Consider the following 27,769-nt stretch of genomic DNA (forward strand, 5'->3'; position numbering starts at 1 on the left):
CTGGTGATCGCCGGTAAAGATAACATTTTATCAAGATTGCTGATATAATTTTATTGACGTAATGAATAGTGAGATACCGACAGTTTTATTTATATGAAATATATTATACACACGTAGGTAGAATTGGAAAGGGGCAATCATTGAACTTCTCGACCGTCGACAGTTATTCGTTGAGCTAGTACGGTTTTCATTGATCCGGTGTGGGATATATTGATGCAGATTATTAGACAAAGACAATGGTAATATCGTTTGTTTTTATTTTTAGAAAATATAATTAGTTTGTTAAAACAAACCTAATTAACATCAAAAACGTATCTTGTTCCTATGTCATTTAGGTGTATTAAAGCATGTACTATTAAATTATTTTATATTTATCCGCCGTATATATTATGTCTCTCTGCTTTATTATGTGTAACGTAGCCGGGTTTCTATAAACAGAAACGATACAATCTTATACACTTATAAATAAATCAAAATAGGTTCTCCGTGGCGTAACTGATAAGGTGTCCGCCTAGCGATCGGGAGGTCACGTGTTCGATCTCCTCTAGAAGAGTGTTCTCTAGATCAAAGACATCAATTACTGGCCCAGGAAACGGACTCGAGAGCGTTTCTATAAGCCTGAGGCTTACGATAACCGAGCTTAAATAACTTATTTCATAGATAAAAACACTCTTGTATTTAAATATTCGCCCATGTGGGCTTTATCAAAGTTTACAAATATGAATTCAATACATATAGGATCTGGCACGAGTTGTCATATCATACCATATTTTATTAAACAAGTTCAGGACTTTTGTAAGTAAGCTTGCCTTTGGCGAGCTTACTAATGAATTTCCTGGACGAGTTTAATAAAATATGGTATGATATGACTAAACGTGTCTGATCTTTCTTATCACATGCTTTTAAATGAGCAAATTAAATAAATATTTACGCAAACCTAATGATAAATCCCGAATGTTGTTTACATTTCATTACGTCATTTGACGTTGAAACGTCATTTCATGCAAAATTACAAAATGCGATTGGTCAATAAACGAAAAATAAGCCAATGACAACGCCTAAAAGGTATATATCACATGTGTAAGATAACAATATGTAATTATTACACCCAAGATATATTGGTCCTTCTATATCTATATTTCCGGTTTCAGTCTGTAAAATGCGATAGAGAAACCTAAGAGTATATAGACCGGTCACTATTTTTTGTTTATGGACCGTTCGGGGTTACATACCACTAGGTCTAAATGTGCACTGTGGTGTTCAAAGCGTTTTATTGAACAGCATTGAAACTATTTCAGCTTTACAAAGAGTTAAAAAAAAACTTAATATAGAATAAACGACACGCTAACCTCAATGTCAACGTTAATCCAATGTTTATAACAATAAAGTCGCAACGATATTCACTTCCATTTTCTATTCGCCCATCCCTCTATCGAAACTTATTTTAAATCACACTCTTTTATTGTATTCCTATCGAAGGGTGACATAACGGTATATGCATATTGTTTATTCTTATGATAGAAATTTAAGTACAGATAGATTTAATAATAGGAAAATATTTTAATAATATGTTTGAGTAATTAATTAGTAACTGTTATAATTACTAATATGTTAGAAAATGTTGAAAGGTTATTTTCATCAATATTTCTATCTTATACGTAAACAGAAGTTAAACGTTTAAAGTGGTCAAACTATTTGAGAGTTCATCTTGTAAAGTAGCTGTTCGTTGCGGGTATTTAGGAATTAACATAACAGATGTCTTCGGATGGGGTATGTTATGAAGTTTGAAAATTAGTTAAGGAAGTATGGTTTCATTTCTCCAATGTAGTTCAATTATCGGGATCATGTGTTGACATGGTCTTAGTTCTTGATTAACAATTTGGCTCGTTGGTCAACATTACTTCAAACTAATACACAATTCAGATATGATGATTATTTAAGGGTAATTCCAATTTCCCAAGATACATAACGATACAAGTTCGGATTGAATGTGTATGGAATGTGTATCGGGGTTTACATAATTGATTATAGAAGTGTTAGGTTTCATATTACCAATGTAGTTTGTCCATAGAAAGCATCTGTTTGTATGATCAAGTATGCTAATGAAATGAGGTCTCCTGTTCCAAAAGTGATAATTGTGTATTGCACTCTACTGCTGTGACATGTGGTAGATGCATGTGCGATCCATCCAATCAACAAGGGTTATTCGAAGGGGTGGGTTGAGTAAATCGGGGTAAGAGTAGCAGTCAACCAATCGAGAATGGGATAAGACATATCTAAATTTTATGTTTATTTTCCTGAGAATAAAATGCTGTGTGGTTGTTGCAAGAAATTCATTCTGCGGTTAGATTTGAAAGTCTGCGGTGAGAGTTGTCACGTTTTCTTGACGGGGCGGTAATGTTGGCCGCCGCGCTGTTAGATTGTATTTCACAAACATTAGCAAGCGTTGTATTAGAGAATATTCACAGTAATAAATCGCGATGAAAACAGAAATGAACTGTGTTTGTAACTGTGTGTTCTCCACGAACAATGTGCAATTAATCTACAGAAGTTTGGACCAAAATTATGTATAATAAACACAATCCGAAATAAGTTTGCATTCGTTCGATTCCTTAACATCCAAAGAATTTAGTTCCAACTGGAAAGTTTTGTCAGAGAAACTACGTCACACAATAAACGTCATCGTTTGCGCATTCAGTTGCATGAAAAATAAAAGTACGGAAAGCCGGTACAACACTTTACAATGATACAGGGGACGCTTTTCGGTGTAATATAAGAAATAGTAAACTCCACTTCGGTCCCAATGGCATTATAGTGACCAGCCAGGCAGACAAAAACTGTGTATGGACCTCAGCCTACGGTTTGTGGCTGCCTGGCTGGTCACTATAATGCCATAGGGACCTCACTGGGGTTTACTATTTCTTAATGGTTGTATTACATGGGAAACAGTGTATGGCATGTGACAAATAATTATAACTGTCATGGACGTCAATAAAGTAAAAGTTTTACAACATCAAATATGACAGGAAATGACGTCATGACGTCATACATTACCGTGTGATATACGATTGCGCCAAAATAAATAACATTCTGATACAAATTTGTAGTATGGTTCTTAACTTGATCAGAAATTTATGCCCATTGTATTTTTTTCCAAATTGAATTTGATAATAATAATAACAACAATAAAATTATATAGTTATATCAACAACAATAACTATGTTAACGATAACAATGATTACTATAATTATAATAAAGATATTGACTGTACCAGCCTAAAAATAATATTCACGAAATCAAAATTCTTTGTTTGAAGTTATCAATATTAATACAATATCTCAACATAAATTCTTATTGACTATATTTATCAACATGTTTACAAACTGAAATGATACATAAATAATTAATTACAATAATTCCGAATGCATGCTTGAAAAAATGAAGCTAAATTATAATGTATTGTGTTCATACATATTCACACATATATACGTATACATTCATACATGTACATACTCATATACTTGCACATATAATCACATATATAAATTTAAACACCTACATGTATACATATATCCACACACACACACTCGACAAAACCTGCATTAATGAGAAAAAGTCATGTTTTAGTTTTTTTTAGTTTCATATTGTACGTTCAACCACGAATCCAATTTTGTATAAATTATATGTGTACGCCACTATTAAGCGTTGCTATGACAACATTATATACGCATACTGTAACGCAACAAAGATATTGACATCGCGTCATTTAAAATCGGAATGACGCATTCATGACGTTAACAGCATGTCAATATTTTGCAATATCAAACACTTATTCAAATAAACAATAACTTGTTGGGAAATCCTTCATAAACATGCGCATGGATTAAAATAACTGTTGAGGATGACGTTTGGTACATGACGTTATCACATGCAATCAGTATGTGGGTTTTGGACAGGTAATGTCCTGATAACATCGTCGCACAAATGGTCGGACAGTTCTGTAAAGGTATTTCACGCGATTTTCTAATAGCCCTGCCGGTTTAATTAAGCACGGTTCTGCTGAGGGGAGTTCCCTTTGTTTCATGATGAAGAACTCTTCATTTTGTAGGTCCGTTGCTTTCTTCGCGAAAACCGTGCCGGGCATCGATGAGTCGAACCTGAAGTACTGGTACTTCCTGTAACACATTGCCAGAAACAAAATCTGTACACATGTCGTTTAGCTACGTGTTACTTAAAAGTATGTGTTTCATTATTAAGTATAATAATTAATTACTGAGTATCTTATATTTTTTTTACAATTAATAAATAAACATGCTGAATTTCAAGTGATTTCTAACACACTGATAAGCACTATAATATTTTGGTTACTCGCAACATAGAAATATGTGTGGGGAACATGTGTGCATTTATGAATATTTGTGTTTATTTTTATACTTGTGAAAAATGTGTAGCTTATAAAAAGTGACACATGCTACCTTATCACGGGTATTGATAAAAAGATATAAACAAGAAAGTCTTCCAGTCACGCCAGCGCCAGGTCGGATATCGGACAGCCTCGTTTGCAATAGACGACTTGTTGAAAATTTCCTCTAGCTGCTGAATGCTGTCACAGTCCGAGCGTCTGAAGCGCATGTTCAATAAAATAAGTAAAACAAAACATGTGTACCATGTTTTAAGGATTTACATGTAATGATACCATTAACCATGTAATTTATTCTGATATCATCATTAGCATCTTGTATATTTATGTTGCAAATAAAAGTTGCAAATAAAACTTGTTAAGCTATTTTTTTTTCAAAATGTAACGTATTAAGTAATCGTAATTAATATAAAAAATGTTAATTTATTACAACGATAAAGGTTAATTATCTGTTCAGCTTTTTAATATGGGCGAACCTACTATCCATCAAACACCGTGCATGACTCGGAACCTGCATCATATATTCAATTGAAGTGTGACGCCGTGTAAGGACTCGTCATGCGAAGTACCCAAGCACAAACTGATTTTTGTTTTGACCTGAAAGTAATAACAATAACTGATCAAGAGATCAAGCTCATATCAATCAGTCATCGTTTACTTCATGGTCATCATCTTCATCGTCATCAGTATCGACATCACCATTATTACCATCATCATCTTCTTTACCACCATCATCGTCTTCCATCATCATTCATTTTAAAATCACTGTAACATGTTATGATCATTTATGATTCGCGTAATTATTATCACGATAAATATAACCAATCAAATTATTCCAATATTATCGTTATATTATTGTTATATTATGATTTAAACGCAATATGAAATTATAATGATTAACTCACCCGGACAATTATCAGCGTGTATTGTGCACAAGAGGTCTTCGTATCCATGGGTGTTAAGCACGTAGTCTATCATCGAGATGACAGCGTTTGGTCAGAGTGCATTCGTTCCATCTGCACCGATGCTTTCATTTTCGTCGATAAGAAAATTCAATTTACGTGATTGTCCATCGATTCTCATTTAAAAAATGTGGACTTTTCTTAACGATGCGAAATATAAGGGCCCGATCTGTTGTGCATGGTACGGTATACCTACACTTTGCGCGAAATCAAATGTGAAGAGGTTTGATCGTTCAGCTGGGCATAGATGTGACGTTTCTTTTGCTTTTTTAATGAGACTGTTATAAAGGTATCTTTAATTTTGTGCCAAAACAATATGACTATGCATTTCTTCAGTGGAAGCTAGTTTGTCCTCTTCCGATACCGAATCCATAATTTTCTTTCGCAGCTTCTCACAGGTCGCGCACACATCGTCTCTAGGGGATGAAACCTTTATATGTGGGATGCAGGCACTCCGTTATGACTGAAAGGAACTTTTTTCAACAAAACGCAAACCAGCCTCATGACTGCTTGCTTTGTACAGCTTATGAATGTTCATTTTCGTTGTTCCGCTGTGTAGGTATATCGGTGCCGTATAGTCTCTCCCACGCGGAGCTGCAGGTTGTGGAAGTTTTTAGCATGCTTTGGTTTCCTTCCAGTATTTCCATGCTGGCGTGGTCCCGGACCGGTCTTGTTCATTGACTGCCTTATTGATTTTAATGCACAGCGTCCTATGTCAAATAACAATCTGAACGTATATGCACATATTTCTTGACCGCGGAATGTGTATTTGCCACGAATTCGCATTCTCTTTTCCCCAGGGTTTGTAGAGTTATTTGTGGGATCTTCGGACAAACAGCCTTTTATATACATTGCTTTTTCTTCCCTCGTCATTTCCCGCGTATCAAGGATGTGCGTTCTCATTTGGGAGGCATCATATTTCTCGTGGCATTTCTTAGCACATCCACAGCCAGATTCGTGGAAACGCTTGATGCTATCATCATTTGAAAACGCATCACCGCCATCACTTTCATCATCGTCAGTGAGTCACTGCTTGATTTTACAGACTGCCCCGAAACGAAGGACCCAATACGGTTTTCCATTACGACGCTGCATGCACCTTCTATTTGGTCATTGTCGTCATCGGATGACAGTTCTTGAGAATGTGCAGGCGTACATAATGGTGTTCTTCCAAAATGCTCAGAAAAAGACTTTCGAGCTCCTAAAAACAATAAAGTCATATCGATTCTATACCGTGCATGAAACATAAAATAAAAATCGTTTCAATTTACACTTTAAGCAGGGCTCGATTATTAACTTTTTTTCTACTTGCAAAACATTGCGAGCAGCTTTAATACCAACTCGCAAAATAAAAAACAGTCTCGCAAATTTTGCAGGTAACATAAAAAAGTTTGGACATTAATTTAGTACTATTAAAACAAAATAAAAAGTACTTAACATACACATTTTATTTCTGCAATCATACAAAGATATCAATTCCTTGTACCATAAGGGTATTGTTTTCAATTATAAGTGTGTCGTGTTCACTCAGAAAACAAAATGTAAGTGTCAGTTTGGGATATTTTAAATGGGTTTTCAAATATTGAAAAAAATCAGCTATGATATCGTGTGTTGAGTGCGACGTCACCAAAATACAAATCAACGGTTAACTTTGCTTTATCTTTCGTATTGTTATTTCCGTCTGTAGGCAAAAAGAAACTAATTATGTTTGGCTTCGACGCCTGGTCGGTTCAAGTTCAATGAACAAATGAACGACTGTTTCACGTTCTTTGTACCAATACTATCCGCGTATCTGTACTATGAGTATACCAGTCTACATACAAGGATCGCGCTTCCGCATACAGGTATTCAGACGTTCTATAAATTGACCTACGGTTAAGGGTTCATGACGTCGAGTGCATTTATATTGCTAGTTTTTTTTTCACTATTTCTTTACTCGTAAAAAATACTAGTGGCTTACAACTTAACTCGCAATCAGTATTTTTCACTCGCATTTTGCAAGTGTGCGAGTGTTAATTTCGAACCCTGGACTTTAGTAAAATACTTGTTTCATTACATTTTTGACCTAAAATAATTATCTAAAAAAATACAAACAGACTGGAATCGAAATCTGTTCGTCAGCGTGATGCGAATCTGGCTTGCCATCTGAGCTATTCATGCTGACTTTTACACAACAAGATAAAAAGATGAAGTAGAATCATTCGACTACAAATAACATATTTCAAACCTCTGTTGTCGATCTACTATTAAAAATTTGAAGAAAACATTTAATACCGTAATCATATCAAAAAGGTAATTTAAATATACACACGGTTTTTCAATAAATGGGAACAATACCTGTCGCCAGGTGATAACGACACATTGACGATATAAAACACTGGCTATCCTTGTTATACATTATATACCCATTCATATAAAATAAAAATTAATCGTAGTTTTGCATTTCATATCAAATAGTTGGCAAAAATGATTTAACAAAACATTTAATTTAAATGTCCGTTACTGTCGCCTTCTCATATTAATTACATTATACCATCCACATATAAGTAACCTCCGTAATAATGTTGGTTTTAAACAATGCATTTTCTTCCAAACCAAATATGTTAATGTAAACAGTAAGTCCCAATCAACATTAAAACACATGTGAATGGAATTTTTTTTCCGTGATGGGCATTTTTACGTTATTCTACATGATTCAACCTTTAGCGACATTAACATATTGTCACTTATTTTGTCAATTGCCACACAAAGTAAACTATCAGTGAAAATCTTGACAAAACCAAGTTATAATATAAGATATTAAACACAATTTAAAATTTCCGTTATTAAATTTCCGAGACCGAAATACTTAACTCCCCCACAAATAGAATATTAAAATATTAATTAAAACAATAAGGCTAAGCGTGACGTCATTTGATGATGTCATCATCGCCATATTGTTTTATTGAACGCTCAACTTTGCGGGTATCGACAAATAACAGTTAACCTTCTGAGATTTTTTACAAAGGTGAGTACACACATTTTACGTACTCAAATTATATTTCTTTATAGGCTAACTCTAAACACTCAGAATATCCATCTCTAGAAGGGAACGTTATGTTATTTAAAACGTTATTTTGTTCAAGGCGCGTTCGTTTGTCCATGATGTAAATGTTGTGAAGTTGCCAAATCTCTGTTACCTGTTGATCACGGATATTTTAAATCAAGTGTACTGTTATTGAAACTGAATTTATGTGTTAATTTCTTTTGATTGACTATTTTTTTATTTAATTAATTTATAGAATGCGCATTCTTTAAAGACCAGATAACGAAATTATTGGGTTAAATTGTGTAAATGTGTAAGTAATAATCATTCACAATGAACTTATTTTATTTCTTTAATGTCAAGCTTACAGTTTGGGTGTAATAAAACTATCAAGATAATGCTATAGTTGAAATATGACTACCTACTGCAAGGGAGTTGGTAATTCTACTTAAATCATGTTTAAGTTATTGAATACATGATATTCATGTACCGTCGAGTACCCACGAAATATTGGTAACGGATATTTCATGAATGGTAACGGACATTTTATGTTTTGTATTTCAGTTTCCAGAATAAAATATGGGTAAGAGTCGTGCAGAAATTCAACGAGCCTACAGAGAGAGGCAAAAGGAGAAGAATAAGGAAGAGTATCTGAGAAAGGAAAAACAAAGAATACAGCAAAAATATGTTTCATCTGATAACAGTTCTGAAGCAGATAGACAGGAGAGAAACAGGAAGAACAGGACTAATTTGAGAGCATTTTATGCAAAAAAAAACGTGCAGCACGAGCCAGACAGATAATGAGTGTTAAAAGTGGGTATGACAGCAATGGTAACAGTGAAAGAGCAGAAACTAGTGGTTGTCAAACAGAAAAAAGAGCTGAATAATTACAAGGTAGAATGCTGGTGAAAATGGATTTTAGGGACAGAAATAATGGAAAACGGAATGCTGCTATGAAGCGGTGGAAGAGACATAGGTCGGAAGCGCATTCTAGAATACGAATATTAGAGCAAGAAAGAGAAAAACTGAAGACAAAACTAAACTCTACACAAAGGGCTTTACAGAGACTTCAATAGGCGAGAAAAGTAAGCTCACCACATGCAGAGTTAACACCCAGCAAACAAACCGAGCAAGAAATGAATGATGCAAATCTTAATCAATTTCAAAGAGAAAAAATAAAGTGACGATTACTCCTTGTAAATGTGATCACTAGTGAAATCAAACACGCAAGAAACAACATACCTAAACACAAATTGAAAACGTGGCACAGCATTGTCTCTGGAAAAATTACAAAGCAGTACAAGTGTCTTCGCTTACTGTCCGCAAAAACGGGACTTGGCAGACGACAGCTGGGGACAGTAAAAACCAAGGTGCAACCAAATATAACATCAAAGCGCTGCAACAAGTTGGAAAAACACAAAGAAGATGTCATTACTTTCATGAAGCGTGAAGATAACAGCCGAATGCAACATGGAAAAAATGACGCAAAACGGCTTAAAAAAGGAATGAAAGTCCAAATACATATTCTGACTGATTGCTTCAAAAATCTCTACTTAAAATGCAAAGCTGAACATCCTCATATTGACATTTTGTTCACAACATTCTGTAGAACACGACCCAGCTATATTTACAAAACGTCTATGACTTCCAGACTGTCGTGCCTTTGTAACAAACATCAGAATGCGGCATTAACAGTAAAGGCAATTAGAAAATATGTGGAAGACGTTCCAGCAAATCCAGACACAGTTGCAGCACAAAAACTGACTAACGAGATCATAAGTGAAAAATTACCAGAAGATGTCTTCGTCAGTCAATGGAAGCGAGTCGACACTGAAGAAAAGGGAAAAAAGAAGACAGTTACAAGGGTAGTTGAAAGTAAGATGACTAAAGATCAGTTTACAGAACACTTCGAAACTGAAATGATTGATTTCAAAGAGCATGTCGAGCGAGTGAACACCCAATACGAACAGTTGAAAATCTTAAAACATGAATTACCTGAGCACCATATGATAGTTCAGATTGACTTTGCTGAAAATTATTCGTGTCGATCACATGAGGAGGTACAGAGTGCGTACTTCAACCAGTCTTCCGTTACTCTACACCCGGCAGTTGCGTATTGGAAATCTTCTGATGGATGTATAACACACACAAGTTTTGTCACTGTGTCGGACACACTTGCTAACAAGTCTTCAACTGTATTGGCATTTCTGGATGATCTTATACCAGAACTTAAAGAAATCGACCCTAATCTGGATACAATACATTACTGGAGCGACTCGCCGTCCTCACAGTACCGAAACAGACATATGTTTGATGCGGTAGTGAATCATAAAGCTACATACGGATGTCGTGCTCGAACTAACTCGAAAGCGGCCACGGTAAGGGCCCCTGTGATGGTCTTGGAGGTACCACGAAGCGCATGGCCGACGAAGCAACACGGTGCGGGCGACACACAATAAGCGATGCATTTGGGTTCTTCAACTGGACAAAATCGTCGAGCTTAAAAAACGTAACATTTCGATACGTGTCCGATGAATAATGTAACAGTCAATTTTACAATGGATTCAAGCACTTCAACGTGAGACGAAGATTAATTTGCTTACTTCAATATAAATAAGTTCAACGACAATTGAATGGTGGTTTAATTATTGCATATTAAACATGTCAATGATGTTAAGTATTTTTATTTTTTATTGATACCTTGTTTTGTAAAGAATTCATCACATACATTGCGATAAGATAAAAACTCATGGTTTGCATACAAATGGGCGCCATTGTTATGATCGTCACTTTGTCACACCGAGTTTAGCATCAAAATCGGTGTTTATAAAAATAGATCTATAAAAAATAAAATAAGTTCATAAATTAACCTCTTTCTCCAACTCCATTGATATCCAGCAGAACAGAAATAACACTAAAAACCACTCCGTAAATCACAAATATAATTTATATATAGACATATCCGAACATATACTCATATACACATCCCACACATATCCATCATGCTCGCATGTACAATTGTTGGCGAATTATGTATTTTCAAAATAGTTAACTTCTGAGGTAAAAATAGTTATCGCTTCATTAATTGTCTACACGAATATCGTATTCGCCTACACTATCGCCTATAATCCTACCATACTAAATCGGATGCTGCTTTTGTATTGAGACCATTGGGAACTTCTGTCTTTAATAATTGGATCTAGTCAAGTTATTTTATCTTGCGGTAGAAATCCGAATTGTCTCTTATAGTTTGTCAAACGCATTTTCCCATGTCTTCTTCACTTCTATGTTTTCTGGAGTTAAAATGTTCAGCAACAGGTTTGCTTCTGTGGTGCGTTGTATCTGCCTCATGCTCCTTTCACCTTTCTTGTGCTTCTCAGATCTGCCTTTTGCTAAATGTCACTCCACCCAATTCTCCACGGTTGTGCAACCCCCTTGCTAGCATGTCACACAGCACACACTCTTCGGTGCATCTGTCTACTTGGTTGACCTCCCTTGTCATTGTCCGATTGGTTTTTCCATGCACTTATAAATATCTGCTATGATTTTGTCTCGTCTGTATGCAACAATAGGCATTTCACTAAAAACTCCCTTCATTCTATTTGACTTCTGCAGTGCTTTTTTAGAATACCGTATATGCGTGGTAGTTGTTTCGAGTATGTAAGAACGAGTGGTACTCTGCTCATGATTTTCTTCTTGTGTTCACTTGGTTTCAAAGGTTATACCTATCCAGCTTGTCTGCTCGAGCAAATTGCCTGTCAATTATCTTTCCGCTACTCCCACGTCTGCGAAAATTGTGTTTTATTTTTATTCTCATGCACCTTATAGTATGTATCTTTGGAATAAACATAGCCAAATAGAACTTAGATTTATATCGATATTCTGTTTGGACATGCTTTTGATTCCTTAAGTTTTTGTTATGTCAAATCCAATTTGGTTTCGGGCAATGCGTGCGTTCAATTTAATCAGCAATGCTCGTTTATTATCATATTTTACACATGTTTTTGTATTGTTTCAGATGTACCTGGTGTATATTCGTGGACCTTTATTGAATTTTCTGCTTCTTGGTACGATATATGTATATGCGATATATGCATTTAAATATTTTACGAACGGGATACCCGTTATATCGCTATTACTTTATGTTACGTTAATGTTTAAGTATGCATATTTAAAGTTTAAATATAGAAATATATTTACTTGTTGTATGGTTTTATATTGTTGCTTACAGAGTCATGGATACGTGTGTCATATGGAGACATAACGCTTCGCACGATGGATGCTAAAGCGTTTTTTACCATAGAATGCATGTCACATGTTGACATAACAATCCGCTTCTGTGACAAATTAAACCATACGCACATTATAGCAGAATGTGACGCGGAGATGGATTTTTGCTTTTTGGTTGATAAATCTTTTGCAAAGCACTATGCAGTTTTTTACACTGGTGAAGGTGCAATTTTAAACGTATTAATGGACACAGAGGAAACACTTGGGAAATATACCGTTTGCGAAACCTATAATTCAGGACATTGTGAAAGCATGGAAATAATGGCGTTGGCTACGAATAGTTCTTACAACAGATCGGACCAGATGACCAGCATGAATTTAATTGAATTACTTGAAAAAGTTCAAAATTGTGCAAACGTGTGTAATACATGTAAGTAATATGTTATTTGGTAACATCGATTTAATAAGAACATGCTAACACGAACAGTTGATACATAATTGACAATCTGCAATTAAACGGCTGCAGGATGGATCATATAAACTTTATATTATAAAACGCATATAATGAAACACCGGTGATTTGTTTCCAGTTCTTATATGATGATTGTGTTAGTGTGTTGTTTGTTCTGATTATAGCCATAACTTTGGGTAATCTCAATGACATTGTACTCGTAAAGCATGGCCACATTATAGATGTAAAATGCGCTGAACAATCACCGACATTAAATTGAGTACGTCTATATCAATTGTGTATACAAATCAATATATAAATATTTAACTACCGTCATATTCATTGAAATTGTAGCACAATCGGTTGTTGATTCGATGAGGACGGTTCTGCAAGCAACAATCTATATACTTGTTCTTACTACTCTTCACGTGGCCATAACAGTGTGCGTGCCTGATGCTTACAAAGGTATGTATTAAGCTAATCTCAATTCAAACAACACTTATTTACTTTTACCAAAAATTTCTTATGTCAATGTATTCTTAATAGACGTATCCACAACGATTAATGTTTTTGACATTGAAATACTGCACATTAAAGATCAATATTTTTTGTTTTCAGCTTCGTTGCTGCGACTCTTTAGAAGAATGGTATGTGTTGTTTTGTCATTCATACATTTCAATCAACTATGGAGTAGCTACCGTAACAATACCATAACCAAAGTTTTAAACCCTCACCCAAAAAGGAAAAAGCAAAAAGTAGTATGTTAATAATAAACACCGGGGATGAACAACTTTTGTCACGTGACCACAAAAGTCAACGCAGGTTGTTGAATTGCATCAGGCATCCCGCTCCGTCAGGTGATTTTCATCTTTTTATAGAGAATATGCGAAATTTTATGGACAATACAAAGCTTATGACATGCTTTATACCTTTTTGCATATTAAGACGCATTGTACTTGTTTCGAAGGTTTGCAATTTTTAAGAACACTCGGACACAAAATTAAGATTTTCGATGCAAACGCAGTTTGATTACATATTTTTTCACTTCCCATTCACGAATAAATCATATTGCTAGAAAAATGAGGGCACACGATGCTTAATTTTTGATAAAAGTTGTTGTTGTAATATTTAATTTGGTAAGTTCTTGCTATTTCAAAAATATACAAACGCGGGTTGGTTGAGCAAACGCAGTTTGCTGAAGCTGGATATGGCAAATGCAGGTTGGTTAAGATTACGGAATCCGGATAGTGACATCTATAATCTCGCCCTTCTTTCATCAAAGGCGACGCACAAAACATGAAGCGACGCACGATATTTTGCGCGACAGTCGCGGCGTCGCACGATATATTTAACACGATATATCGCCTTTTGGGCTACCTACACAAGGGCGATATTTCGTGGTACATTCTCGCGCTTCGCTTCGTGTATCGCGCAAAATATCGTGCGTACTTTGATTTTTAAACCGACAGAACCCTAGCATTGTACTAAAAACAAAATACACACCTGTGTCTGTTGAACGCCTGTTTTGTGTAAAATGTTTTTCCACAACAGGCGAATCGTCCACCCTCTGTGGGGCTTATCATGAAGCTTTAACCCCCACTCCGATTTAAATGTCTTCCCACATATTTCACACACGAACGCCATTTTTCTGTAATAAAATAATTACTATTTGTTAAAATATATTTCTAAACTGTTTTATAAACTTTTAAAGACTACACCAAAAGAGATATGAAACGCGAGTTATTGGATGTGACACAATATTTTATTCTTTCGTCACAGTACAATAAACATGCGTGTTACTAATGCACGGGATTTTCGTGAGCTTTGGCGGGTATAGCGTCAGTTGAAGTTCCGTAGGCATATATTGTTTTGAATAGTTGATATTTTTGTATTTGTAACCTTATCATCCTTTGAAAATTTCCAATAATGTGAACAGTGTGCGTTTCATCATCTTTTGAATATTTTCGCAACCTGCGTTTGCCATTTCCTATTGCTCAAGAAATACTAACCTGCGTTTGCAAAACAAAACAAAACAAAAAAAAGAAAGATATTTTTCAAATTTCACCGCTATTTTTGTCATGAATGTTATTAAATATATTAAAATGAAGAGTAAAATCATACTAATTCAGGCGTTAAACCAATATTTTTTAAAGAAAATCATCAAAACCACATAAACAAACAGCATTTGCATTGCATTTCAGAATTTTGTGTCGAAGTGTTTTCGGAAAGTGGAAACAGTAAAGGCAATCGAATCATTTCAAATAAAAGTTTATTTAGTATACTGTGTCATAGGCTATCGCTTTTTTAAACTGAAATTTCGATCATATGTAAAAACAACAAAACTTACCTTAATGTGCAAGATTACAGACTGTTTCTTCAACCGGCGTTGACTTTTGCGGTCACGTGATACAAGTTGTTCACCCCCGGTGATAAAGCGCATTAATGAAAATAACGTATTAGCTCATATACAATATATGCACATTACATATATTCTTGTTGTCTAACAAAGGAGAGTTACCTGGATAAAATGAAGTACACACACTCTTATTACAACTTGAGGGAATTTATGATAGATTGACGAGTAATTATCGAGCTTTCAACATGAACTGAGTAAATATTGGGGCGGAGTCTTTTACCCTTCATTTTTAAACGACAGTTTTTACAAGATTTGTTGAAGTATTTAATGCATGGAACCATTAACGAATTCCGGATGATTGTGCTGTTTGGCCTCTTGGCCTGCAAATAAGCCATCCACTTGCAATCAGGACATCCCAGATATGAATGCACGGACTTATCATGCATGAAACCCAATTTTAGGTTATCGAGATTCTGCAAGAAACTCATACAAATTGCACAAAACTGTAGTGTTAAGCTTCGCTTGTTTGTGTTTCTCTGAAGGACTTCATAATGCAACAGAGGATTCATAACAGCAAACTGGTAAAGCTCATGAGCCGAAATATGTTATTTTTGGCAAAACTGCCTGAACAATATTATAATTTCCTAAAATAGTATTTTTTTTCTGTAGGGGCCAAATTGGTATAACTTGTGTTATCATTTTTACATTCACTATAATATGTGTATTTAAGTCTTGCATACACTCTGATATAGGTATTGAGTCATCTTTCAACTCATATTTAAAGCACGCGAACAGATGCAAACGCATTCTCAAGCGACGAGTGAGGCTGATTGAAGCCTAATAAATTATGTTCAAAAGGCGGTAGCAGTGTTAGATTGTGTTCCTATTTATAGATTATTCATTTCGTTCTTTTGAAACGGACAATCAATACAATGTATTCTTAACATCAACTGAAAAAATGTATCGACTAGGAGAACAAAATAAAAAACGTATTAAAACTTTTTTAAACGATGGTTTTCATAAATTCATTTTATTTTTTTAAATTTGACTTCAGTGTGATAGCAGACGTATCAGTCTAAACAGTGAACAAAAAACAATGAACTGATTAGGATCGTAATTCACTGCTGATATAACTTTTACTTGATGAGATAGCTTGTATAATTCTGATTGAATTGATCACCTTTTTCGAACGCAAGCCTGTTTGTTTGATTAAAAGCAAAGTTTAGAAACCGATTAATCGTGTTTATATCATCAATCTAGTTTACGTTACATATAATAACATTAGCGTTTCCGCACAGAACTCCAAAGTTGGTAAAGCAATACAATCCAAAATACTCCTTTGTAACACCGTTTACATGTACATTTATGTAAGCCTTAGAAGATTGTTTGTATGTTGCTCACGGGCCTATCAAAACATTAAATTAGTTTATGTGTTATACGTGAATGTAAATAACCTCTCTTTTTAAATTAAATCACAGTTATAAGGTTTGTTTTTGTTTTTCACGTATGTGTTCTTGATTGATTCTCAGCAAAGTATGATCAAGAAATGCATACACAAATTGTAACCTGAAATTTATGACATAGTTTCACAATGTTGTACTTCAGTATAAAACAACGTGTAAACAAATGAAACGAAACCAAAACAGAAAGAAGTTTGATATTTTCTATAGTCGTTAACTGTTCTCACTAGTATGCTAACGAGCTATTTATAAATATGTTCATTATTAATACCATAGACACAACGTATATGAGTATGCCATAATTCGATACTGACTTTCATTATGTTAACACATATTTGTTCAGGAAATAACTTTTATAAATAAATAAAGAAAATTGTGTTGTACCTACCCTTGGGTATGACGTTCATATAATTTATCAAACATGGAGACGTTAAGACATCTTATACGTTCAGCAGAAGCATACCTACACAACAATCAGTTTCTGAAAACAATGTCGGTCGTGCACTAAGTGTCTAAGTAAGTATCAATAAATAAGCTGTCTTCTTCCTCGTTTGATAAAACATCCCGTAATAAACACATCAATTTTATAAGTAAATCGCTTACCTGTTACCATCGTCTTTCTGAAACTCGGTGCATATATAGTGAAAGGTAACACTTAACTTACAAATAGCAAGACCATTCTTATAGCCAAAATATAGTGATAGTGTTCGTTCCATAGCACAGTTAACAACCCATTTAGATGATCTCCGATTGGAAGATTCGTGTCTTACATACGTAGCGGAATCATTCCAGTCCGACGTGAGCATTAAACGACTTGAGATGTTTCAGAGGACAAATCATTAAGAAATTGAGCACGGAATTGCTGTTTTAGTGACCTTAACGTTCGCAGTTTTGTTTGCGTTGCGAGGCCCATAGTTTATTTATTGATTCAACTTTGTGAAGTTGTCCGTTGCCCGACTGAGAAGTCCGTCAATTGAGTATTTGTATTTCGAATAAGATGTTGACACGTTTTTAAATTATATTTGAAAAATAGATATTGAATATCAGCGCTGAGAAAACCGTCCACATTTTGCAGGTATCAGACGTCACTCTTAATTGCTACATTTCAAGCTTAATTTAAAACCCAAAGGAAAGCTCGAATACTGTTATGTCAAAAGTATCTCAATGTGGATACGCTTTTTATCCCGAAACACCTGAGCTATATTTCAGGACAGGAACATGATTATTGCTACAAAGTTGGATGTAAGCGGCATAAATCTATACACACTCCTTTTATTGCGCTGGATTCTTTAGCGGTGACATATCCAAAAATATGTATAAGTGCTTGTACTGCTTTTTAATATTAACCATTATTTATAAATATGTTTCGTCTGAAAATTGCTTGTGAACAAATTGTGTCGTGATATATGTAGCATAAGATGTCAATGTACAACTATTAGTACGGTAATACCTTACCTTGTTTGTGAAGAACAATTTACATAATTTATTTAATATCAACATTAAGTGACACGTTTTTCTAGTTATGTCGCTAAAAAATAATCTGCAACTGTCTTAAGGTGCTTTTAGTAAAAGAATAGACTCGCCTTTCAATTTCGATGGGTGGAATGTGAATAGCTTTTTTATTCAAGACCTATATTCCGAAAGTAATTGTTCTCCTTTACGATTATTTTGTTCATGTACATGTCTATAGTTTAGCGGATTCTTAATACATTTTCTAATGTTTAGTCCGTCCGTTTGCAGGATCCCACTCAAATAATAACGCGATAATTAAAGGGACCGTCAACCACAAACGACGAAAAAGGAAAGTTCTAACATGCCGCATTTTTTTTCAATAATTAGTTTATATTGATTAAAATATCACGACTGGTTTATAACATTACTTGACACTTGTTTAATTTTTATGTGTTCAGTATATTCGGTAATAACATTTTACTGGGTATGTCTACCAGGTAACTACCAGTTAACGCAAGTAGATTGATCATCATCGTCACGTGGTAAACCCAGAAATGCAAATTGTGTATGCGTAGAGAATTGTATATATTTTACATATAACATGATTAATCTACTTGCGTTATTTATAGTGTGTATATCGTTATGTCACATATTTTCGCGATGTACTTTCGATTTCACGTCGCGAAATGTTATAACCGAATATACTGAACATATAAACTTTTTTCAAGTAATGTAATATATCAGACGTGACATTTTAATCAATATAAATTAATAATTATAAAAAATACGGTATTTTAGAACTTTTATATGTACGTCGTTTGTGGTTGACGGTCCTTTTAAGAGTTAAAAGCGGTTCACTCGTGCTGTTTTTCGGGAAATGCTCAATTATTGAGACAATGCACAAACCAAAAATGAAACATTATTTAAACATTCCCTGCATTATGTGATGGAATATTTCAATTTCCAATGCGTCATATGAAAATTAGTATACAACAATTGCTTTCTTATGTATCCATAGAGCATGTAACAGTTACTCACGATTTTTGGAGCGTTGATCATCGGATTGTGTTTGATTTCAATATACTTACTGTCATAACGTATGTTGGCTTTAACAATGTCACTTTGCATGATGGCGGCATTATGGTCCGTTATAAACATTACAGCAAAACACTCTGTATGATCCACGAACGTTCTTATAAGAGTCATATTTAGAAAGGTTGGTCTATTCAGACAAAGTTTACATCAAACATACGGTTATGAACTCTGTTTTAGCCATATTTCTTCTATATGATTTTATAATTTGTTTGAATTTAAGGTGAAAAAGTCAGATAGATATAAGAAGGATGGAAATAGGTTTGACCTGGTGAAGAAACTTAATGCAAATGCTGAACAGAATGGAGAGGAAGAAGGTAATTTTAGAGCTGTCGATTAAAGTAAAGTGAAGTACGTTGTAGTGGAGTGAAGAAAAGAGTAGAAGATCGATATTATGAAAACGATCATATGTTTATTCGTCTGTTGGAAATAATACAAGATGGATAGAAGTGAACACCCTTAATGAGTGGTACGACAATTGCATTATAAAGGATTAAATGTAACTCATTCACGAGAGTATGCCTCACATGTGATATATATTTGAAAAAAAAAAACAACTGTGTAAACTTAACTTTCTAACAATTGATGAAGAGCAATTCATTAACAATAATGAGTATGTTTGAACATCAAACTGACCTTTACATAGCTTACAAATCGGTATCTTCGTACGAAGTTACAGTTAACTTGCTTACATAACACTAAATGAATTAAGCGGATATCTTAATAAGATATTGATAAAATGATTTTGACAATCACCACGAACCGTAAACTGTAAAAAAGAATAGTTTATCACCACGTTCAATCCAGCAAGCGTTAGATATAAGCTTAGGCTAACGCGTACAACTTGCTTCGGTCGTAATATTAATGAATTCTCCAGTAGCGATAAAGCTACAGTTATAATTGAACTTAAGGAAATGGTGGCATTTGCATTACACACAACATCATATTATCGAACATATATGTTTAAGTCAATATGTCAGTCATCGTGTTATTCAACTTACGGAACTGACCAACATAATGAATATCGCAACAAATTGCTGGAGACGAAACATCCTCTTCAAAACCGAAGATCACGGGATCCCAAGAGTGTTCCTAAACGAGACAAACCATCGTCAAATAAAGTCGGATTTTACGCTGCACAGCAAAGTCCACAGTGGCTTTTGTCTTGCGACATGAATGAGACATCCACATGTTGCGGATGTCAATTTTGAAACCATCATTTCGCATTATTTAATACCCGATGTAAAATTAATAACTTTTAAATATTAGTAATAGTTTACATTTAAAGATCTAAATGTAATAAATGTAAAAAATGAACATGCGTATCTAAAAGGGAAATAATTACAATAACATATAATAACAAAAGGGAATTTTATGAACGACTTTGACATTGTGAACTATTGTTAACAGCAAAAACTTCCGATGAATGATTTATAAAAAACGAACTATGTGTTTGAACGTAAGTATATAACATGACAAACATTGGACAGTATTCTTTAATATACAAATGGTACAATTCCATATATTCAAATCACAATGCAACATTGACTCGGATTTTTTTAGGGTTTTAAAAAATGAGATGTTGTTGAGCATTCAAATAGTGAATGTTCAACAATGTTGAACATGCATATAATTATATGTTAACTAAAATAGCACTACACTTAGGTACACTTAGGTCGACAATGTGTTTTTTTTGTTATTATTGACGTATTGCTTTGTTTTACCTACGTATGCCACTATTTAGTAAAAGAAATAACCTTCAAACTGGCTAAAACACTTAATCAGCAAAATAATTCAGTTCGGTGCCCTTTCCGAGTTTTCCCCGTTTCGGTGCGGATGAAAATGTGACTCTTTATCATGTTATATTTGTATCGTCTGTGCTAAGTATATTTCTCTTAAAATAACAAACAAAGTTATAAAAGACGATGAGGTAGAACAAACACTCTAAAAAGTGACAGACGATACCAATATTCATTAAAGAAGGAATACACAATTATTGAAATAAAATGCATAAATATATTGTAAATAACGTTTCAAATATTAATTGATGAAATGTTCATTGATTATAACATTTATGATAATAATATAAAGACATAAAATATGAATGTTTACCATTTTTATTTTGTGTTACAGTCAACTATATTATTTTGTTAAATGTCTTTGAATAGGACAACTTTTTATATTGGTTTTCTTTGATGTATTTACATTTTTAACCATAAGCTTTTGTAAATAATTCTATTTGTACAGGCTTATTATATTCAGAACATTTTTGTTTAAATATACCATTAAACTATAAAACTATGGTCTTCACCTATACTGATATGATCATTAGCTTTCATATACCACTGCATAAGCTCACACTTTGTTTACAATCGATTTATATATAGTCCATGATAACTTTGTTACAATAATGATTTTAACTGCACACGCGAATTACCGTTTTTTTGTCTCTGATTAATACCTCATTTGTGAAAAGGTATATCCGACCTTTTATGTTTATCATCGCCGTCTCCCTCCTTTTCTTTTTCATTTTATCCAAGACATTTGGTTGACTTACGCTATTTTCATGACCACATGTAATATTTATATAGATGCACATTCCTGCTATGTAGGCGTGTATATAGCATTTTCGTATACAATATGTATGTTTAGATCCCTTGTATGTATTTGTTGAAATTAATGCTATTCAAACTTAAAATTTGTGCGGTGAAAATGCAATTTTGTCCCTTTTTTCGTTCAAAAATATTCAAAGAGAATGTTTATTCTCAAAGTTTGTACATTTCTTCTTAAGTAATGTCCTGCAAAAACAACTGATTTTTAACTTACTTATTACTTGAGACATACATCTTCTTTCTGGGTTTATGAAGAAATATAACAACACGTGTGTGCCTATATTGTCTTAAGTTCAATTTATAAACCTCATTTACTACATGTACTTACATGCACTTATACTGCATGTTTAATAATTTCATAACGAATAATTCATGCTTTATTAAAAGTTATGTTGATAATAGTAAAAATAATTGTATGTTTATAAAACAAATTAGGGACAACCAGATTAAGGATAGTAAACTTGAAATGTATGAGAATTTGTTTCTACTTTCTAGATCGTTTCAAACTACAAAAGCAATAGGACAAAATAGGGGAAATAACATAAAATATATGTGTCGTATTGCAGTTCTAAACCCTTAACGAGTTAATATTACTGAACGATGTACTGAAATAATTTAATATTCCGAATCTTAACGAATTCAAGTTGATTATTATATGTGTCTTTTTGGGATAACTTACTCGGGGTTGTTTTTGTTACTCTAAACAATATTGTGAACTGGTCAGATATCTATCTGGCTATAGGACATTTGAAACACGAACAACTGGCGAATAACCCGTTTGGTATTCGATCTGAAAGTAACAGCATGCACTGATTACTTAGATGAAAGTTATTGACTGTATTTTTATGATAATAATATATGATATATGATGCATGAAAGTATTATGTCAACTCATAAAAATAGAATTTATCAGCATAATAGACCGGTTTCACAATACTACCAAGGTTGCCGTTGTAAGATATCATGCGACGCATCGAATTTCATAACGAGGCTGAACGTGTATTTTTTTGGCGAGTCATATAGATGATTATATACAAGTTGATTTTTATTGTTAACACTTTGGATATTCATCATCACTGACAAATGTTACAATAGCGTCAAACATATTCTTACAGTCGTGTGTTTAGTCATTAATTTATTAGTTATTATAAAAACATTCTAACAACTAAAAATTACTTCAACCACATTATGTGTGGTACCATCAGTGTATATTTATAAATTTGATTGCATCTTTATAACAAAATACGAGTTACCCATTCACATATGAGTAAAGGTGCTCTGAAGACTAAGCATCGACAATTGCACAAAACAAAGATATACATAAGCTGTATAATACGAAACATAGAATTAAATAACTATAATTCTAAGAGGTATTGGTTACTGCTATTTTTCATAAACGATGAAATGTGTAAGAGATGTGGAATAAACTATAAGACAAAGCAGTATAAACGATGAATTACATGACACTATTTAAATGTAATGATAATTGTCTTGTATACTAGAAAAAAAATCTTTAGATAGAATGACAATATTGAAAAAGTATTATATACAAGTGAAGAAAAAACGGAAGTGGTGCAAACTTGACTGTCTATGCATGCATTTTGATATATCTTTATACGTGATTATGAGTGATAAATATGGGTCATTTTATTAAACAACGTTGTAGTCCACGAAAATGCTTGCTTTAAGGTAGCGCACCCGGTAAAAGGCACCTTTCCAAATATAACATAATGTAATATTTTCTTAATCAGCATCATTTCACTGAACTACATGGACATTTGTAGGTAGTCTTTCCATGCTTTAAAAAAATATACTGTTTTTTTTTCAAAACCATCTCCACGCTCGGCTTTTGTCCAGTTTATTGGCACCACTGGGGGTATATGAAAATTCCATAATTCATCAAGATTTCCAAATATGGACATGCAGTTGGTGTGTACAGATGCAGTAAAGGTGTTTAAAGTTTAAACAACATGAATTAAGTATTATTTTACAGAAATATATAACTTGTTATTAATGGAAGAGCCCCATGAAATGTAAGTGGTTTCAGCCAAGTAGAAATTGGGTTGGTTAAAAACAAAGTGCCATAAATCAGTATCATTTAAGTAATATTTTGTACTAAGTTTTTATAAATACACTATATACAGCATAAATACCAAGAAATAGACAGATTTACCGTTTACTGTTTGAAATAAAAATAAAAATGCAACATGCTTGATTCGTATTTTCAGCAGTAAATCGTCCAATTTAGCTATAACATTGTTTTAATTTACAAAATAAAGAATGTGCATACAAATTGCAACAAATTTATCAATAAACATAGCTTATATGCTATATTAAATAAAATTACGTTAGAAAAGAAATAAAACACGCCGCAAAAAGTATGCGTGTCGACAGGATTCGAACCTGCGCGGGAAGATCCCAAAAGAATTCAAATCTATCGCGTTAACCATTCGGTCACGACAAATTCACATTGGTGCCTGCTTAAAATAGATATCCAAAAGTAAACATGTAAAAAGGCTTTTCGATCTTAGAAGAAATCGCGGGAAATCACTACGGGTGCGCTACCTTAATTATGTTAGGTCCGTTCGCTTACGTACTCTCTTCATAGGAGTTAAATGTTAAGCAAAACATTTTAAATAGTTTAATTCGCCCCGCTTTCTGCAAGGTTTCGCTGATTACATATCACAGAGTGAGTTTTTAAAGCGAGATTATACGATTTTATTATGGGTTGAATTGTAATATATTGATAAAAATTTGTTACAACAACACAAAATAGGCAAGACAAATTAAACATTGAAGACGAATTTCATACAATGCAGCAAAGGCATATTACAGCCCCGAGCCGATTGTGACGAAGATAGTTCGTACATATTTTCCTACAATTACCGAAGCATTCGTCTTTTTTATTAGGAATGGAGCTAGTTTTCGTGTGTCGTATGAATATATATTTTTTTTCTCATTTATAAATGCACTTTTATGAAGTTATCAATTACACAAACTAAGTAGAAATGTACACAAATGAGTGGTTTTGCGTTTTCATAAAGTACAAACTCTCTTAACCACACGCATGCACACACATACTCAAAAACACATGCATAAACACGCAAGCATATACATACAAGAAAAGAAAAACATATGAAAGTAAATAACACAATTCAAAAACATAAGGACATAAAAGTAAAATTTTACATTTCTCTTAGTATAAGTATACTTCCTTTCTCACATATGTTCATAAAACACACACAATTGCACACGCACATCAATCACGCACACTTCACACACACACAACATATATTCTCTTACATGTTGAACATTTTGTATTATGGAAAAATATAGGAACAATAGTAATTTCTTTCATCCTGTGTTTCTGTTCTTTACAATGAAAATACAGTTGATAACGAACAAAACGAAAAGGAGAACAAATACGACAAAGATATTGTAGTAATTGTATGGGCATTGTTATATGTCGTATGAATAGATATCGTTGCAGGAGAATAGAATGATCCTTAAAACTAAATTTAGATTCACATCGTGCATGCATGATATATATGCTGGCGAATTCGACTGTACAGACATTTTCGATTTCAGAATTACATAACTGGCCTATTTCGCAATTTCCGACACATGTTCTTATTAATTTCTATTTAAATTTATATTGAAATATATATTCATAATAAGTTTTTTATCACATTTGATATAAATTCATAAATATTTGATAAAATCGTTTAATCTCGCTCTAATTAGAATCATTTTAATGTTAACATGCTTATGCTCATACACATTTCTTAAAACGGTATGACATATGATACAAATATAAAAAAGCAGACTATTTTAATAAGGTAACATACAAAATACCGGTTAAAATGCCCAGAGTGTCATATTAATTTCGATAAAATTTGATAATAAAGACAAGGAGAGCAAGTATGTTGGAACCAATGTCCGGATTTTCAATACAATGTAGAATGAATCTCCGGGCTGTCAAAATAATGTAGGAACCATTTTAAGTTTAACGTCGGGACTATTGTCCGGGTTTTCAAACCAACGTAGGAACGAATATCCGCCTGTGTTAAAACTATGATAGGAACGATAATACGTGGTAACGAATGTCCGACATTCACTTATGATGAATCTGACATATGCCTACACAGAGATAGTTTATGACAATCAGTGTCGATAAATAACTTTACATTGAGCATTGGGCGTTACATTAGTCTTAGAAATTACTACACAATACTTTTTTCAGGAGAAGACATGGGGGTATGACCAGACATGTGTCACATGTGGTTTATGACACCATGCGGTTAATAAGAATTAGTCGGCACTGTATCTGATCATAAAGAGATAATGAGTTTGTGATGAAAACAGGGGAAATCAAACCACAGATCTACCAATACAAGAGAAAATGTTAAAATCTTTGATTAAACACCGCGATTTAAATGTTCAAATAAAGAGTGTTTAAATGTTTGCAAACAATTAAAAAAAGCAAGTTGTTTAATCAATAACATTTATTTAATGTATGAACACAAGTATAAATAACTGCTCATTCTGATGATGTCATCTTGTGTTGACAATATAATTACGTCGCTGAGTGTTTAAACGAGTGAAAGGTTGAAATCAGATGCGACGTTGCGTGGCATTGCTACACGTTCTGGAATTCTACGTTTCACGTGACTCCGCGTTCTTAACAGTTTGGCTTATTGTGACACGGTCAATTTATATTCCCCTCATGATTCGGCTTCAGACAGTTATTTAAACCTTAAGACAAGGCTTATACTTATTCATCCTCAAAACACGGTATATGCTATTCACAATAATACTTTTGAGAATAATGTGTTTACGTAAAATACAATCAAACGTCGTTCGCAAATTGTGAAGTAAAATGGCACAATTTGTGCTGATGAACATAGCAGCCGCTTTAGTATGTGAAATATGTTGCCCCGCCTTGTTTGTACAGACTTGTTCATAAATGTGTGTATATTTTGCATCCAGTATATAATTCAAGGGCTTAAAATAATTGAAAAAACATGCTCGGGTCTGAAATGTTAAATCTTATTAACGAAGAGAAGATAGTTAAACCAAATGAAACATGTCTTGTCCGTGCTTCCTAGCTACACATGGATATACAATTGTTAATAAATTTATACATTATGAGTGTTAATTAATCACATAAATTATTCTGTTACAATGTATGCATTTGTATACTACACAAAATAAGTATATGTATGTTGAATATCTTATATGATAAAACGAATAGTTTAAATAGTCAAAATATTAAATTTACATCGCCCGTTTAAATACGTTGTCACACAAATAAATATTTAGAATTACTGCTATATTTTATTCTGTGTAACCGTATCCATAAGAAGATAATGCAGCAAAATCTCCGATACAACAAAAACGAACACACCTGTGTCAGAAACATCTAAAACCTGAATCGCTGGTGGCATTGACCTCCTGGATGGCACCAGCACAGGCCAGCAATACGTCGCCATTATATTCAATGAAAACGCAAGAGCAAACGGGATTGAGATCAGCACGGTGAAGTCGAACATCATTGTGAACGGGACGAACAAAGAAGGTGCAGACATCACCATGAACGGCGAGAAGCTAGACGAGATAACCAACTTCAAGCTATTGGGAGCAACCTTATCCAATGACGGTTACAGTAGGCCTGATGCCCGAATAAGAATCGCCACGGCGACCGTAGCG

General features: G+C 33.7%; 1 protein-coding gene and 1 long non-coding RNA gene across 6 annotated transcripts; one reads left to right on the forward strand and one right to left on the reverse strand.

Annotated features, from left to right (window-relative positions):
• Nucleotides 1-42: 42 nt before the first annotated feature.
• LOC127881485 (uncharacterized) lies at nucleotides 43-27,275 on the forward strand. 5 transcript variants are annotated; one of them, XM_052429384.1, is made up of 7 exons: nucleotides 52-239; nucleotides 4,109-4,237; nucleotides 12,426-12,474; nucleotides 12,639-13,067; nucleotides 13,443-13,553; nucleotides 13,707-13,735; nucleotides 19,672-21,751. In XM_052429384.1, exons 3-7 carry the CDS (start codon nucleotides 12,426-12,428, stop codon nucleotides 19,786-19,788), a joined length of 735 nt encoding a protein of 244 aa, XP_052285344.1. In that variant the 5' UTR covers nucleotides 52-239; nucleotides 4,109-4,237; the 3' UTR covers nucleotides 19,789-21,751. The 5 variants fall into 5 exon arrangements, with proteins under 5 accessions (XP_052285346.1, XP_052285345.1, XP_052285342.1 ...); XM_052429386.1 differs by lacking the exons at nucleotides 4,109-4,237; nucleotides 19,672-21,751 and adding an exon at nucleotides 26,304-27,275 and having other exon boundaries at nucleotides 43-239; XM_052429385.1 differs by lacking the exon at nucleotides 12,426-12,474 and having other exon boundaries at nucleotides 51-239.
• LOC127881486 (uncharacterized) lies at nucleotides 14,595-15,517 on the reverse strand. The gene is made up of 3 exons (XR_008050056.1): nucleotides 15,436-15,517; nucleotides 14,988-15,097; nucleotides 14,595-14,736 (listed from the first exon to the last, which is right to left on the reverse strand). It is a non-coding gene; the product is annotated as an uncharacterized LOC127881486 (long non-coding RNA).
• Nucleotides 27,276-27,769: the final 494 nt, after the last annotated feature.

The sequence above is a fragment of the Dreissena polymorpha genome, chromosome 5 (assembly GCF_020536995.1).
Source record: "Dreissena polymorpha isolate Duluth1 chromosome 5, UMN_Dpol_1.0, whole genome shotgun sequence".
NCBI classification, from domain to species: Eukaryota; Metazoa; Mollusca; class Bivalvia; order Myida; family Dreissenidae; genus Dreissena; species Dreissena polymorpha.